We start from the raw sequence: 1,604 nt of genomic DNA, 5'->3' as shown, positions 1-1,604 counted from the left end.
GGACTAATTAGTGTGTTTACTCACTTGTGGGAGTTCAGTTACTGCACTTCCACACATTACAGCCATGATTACACTTCCAATGTACTGCAACTGACTGTTGAAACACATCAAGAGCTTTTGAAAGTCTGAAAGGCAAGGTGGAAATTCAATTTCCTTTTACTTTAGGTGAAGTACTTTTTCACAAATAGGTTAGTTAGGGGTAAATGTAGAGTAATAGGGTAGGGGAATGGGTCTGGGTGGGTTACTCTTCAGAGGGTCGGTGTGGACTTGTTGGGCCGAATGGCCTGTTTCCACACTGTAGGGATTCTGTGATTCTAAACGAGTGAAAGTGAACATTGAGATAACATGTGGAATCTGACAGACAAGACAGAAAACAGAAAGTTGAACTTTATTACCTCTGATTATCATCTTATTTCTCACAGCATTATTATTGCACTTATTTCTTTAAAAACATAATAAATTATCCATTTTTGAAACAATTGTCTTCAGGTATTGTTTCTGTAAGAGCCTCTTACAAACTTCTGTAAGCTTGCTGTCATCAAACTTGTAGCCAACGTAATGTGTGCAAATTTGCAGCTCAGTGAAGCAAAGGCCTCAGGGTCCAGCAGGGATTCTCAAAATTTCTCAAGATCTCTTTGTAAAAACTGGGACACCAGTTTCATCCTATCGGTTGGTGAGAAAGGAAGTATCTATTTTAGAAACACCGTTTTTTTTTAAGTACAAATCAGACAGCATTGTGCACTCGTTTGTGAAGAGTGTGAAAGCAATGCATCATGGGTTTGGTTAAAATGGTTGAGAGAGGTTAGTCAGTAGGATGTCTCCTTTGATCCTAGCGTTATGCGTAAAACGCCCAGAAGAAGATGCAGACGGCCAGCAGAATGATGGCGTTCATGTTGACGACGTTTCTCCACAGGGGCGCCTCTGAGATGTCCGTCAGCTGCTGTTGAAGGGCTTCCTGTTCCTCTTTGCTCAGCTTTTTGGGCTTCTGGTCGAATCCACAGAACCAGTTATAGGTTTTCTTCCAGCAGCTCACCTCTTGGACTGACTCTGAGACAACAAGGACAGAGCACAGTGGGTGAGGAAAGTGGAGGAGGCCACTCAATTCAAGGCCAGTTCACCTCTCCCTCTGTCTGCAGCTAATAAACACCCCTCAATGGTGAACATTCCAATCATCCTCCAGCATCCACAACATTTATAACGGATTTCCAAACTTAACATACAAATTAGGTCACTCCCCCACCCCCACCCCCCACCCCCCACTCATAATCTTTGACTTCCATGAAGATCAAAAAACTATTTTCTCCCTAACACACTCAAATCTGTTTGTGTGTGAAATGGCCTCCTGATTCTGCTTCTCAATGGCTGGCCTTTCATTTAAAGGAGAAAGTGAGGGCTGCAGATGCTGGAGATCAGAGCTGAAAATGTGTTGCTGGAAAAGCGCAGCAGGTCAGGCAGCATCCAAGGAGCAGGAGAATCGACGTTCTGGGCATGAGCACTTCTTCAGGAATGAGGAAAGTGTGTCCAGCAGGCTAAGATAAGAGGTAGGGAGGAGGGACTTGGGTGAGGGGCGTTGGAAATGCGATAGGTGGAAGGAGGTCAAGGTG

General features: G+C 44.1%; 1 protein-coding gene across 1 annotated transcript in view; it reads right to left on the bottom strand.

The window, feature by feature from the left end:
• Nucleotides 1-371: 371 nt before the first annotated feature.
• The window catches only part of slc5a1 (solute carrier family 5 member 1), a 109,845-nt gene continuing 108,612 nt past the window's right edge, over nt 372-1,604 (bottom strand). Inside the window, exon 15 of the mRNA XM_043686827.1 lies at nt 372-1,047. Within this exon, the coding sequence (XP_043542762.1) occupies nt 836-1,047 (212 nt within the window). The 3' untranslated portion in view covers nt 372-835. The remainder of the gene's footprint in view (nt 1,048-1,604) is intronic.

Source organism: Chiloscyllium plagiosum, unplaced genomic scaffold (genome assembly GCF_004010195.1).
Source record: "Chiloscyllium plagiosum isolate BGI_BamShark_2017 unplaced genomic scaffold, ASM401019v2 scaf_13215, whole genome shotgun sequence".
NCBI lineage: Eukaryota > Metazoa > Chordata > Chondrichthyes > Orectolobiformes > Hemiscylliidae > Chiloscyllium > Chiloscyllium plagiosum.
This window is presented reverse-complemented; position numbering and strand designations above follow the sequence as displayed.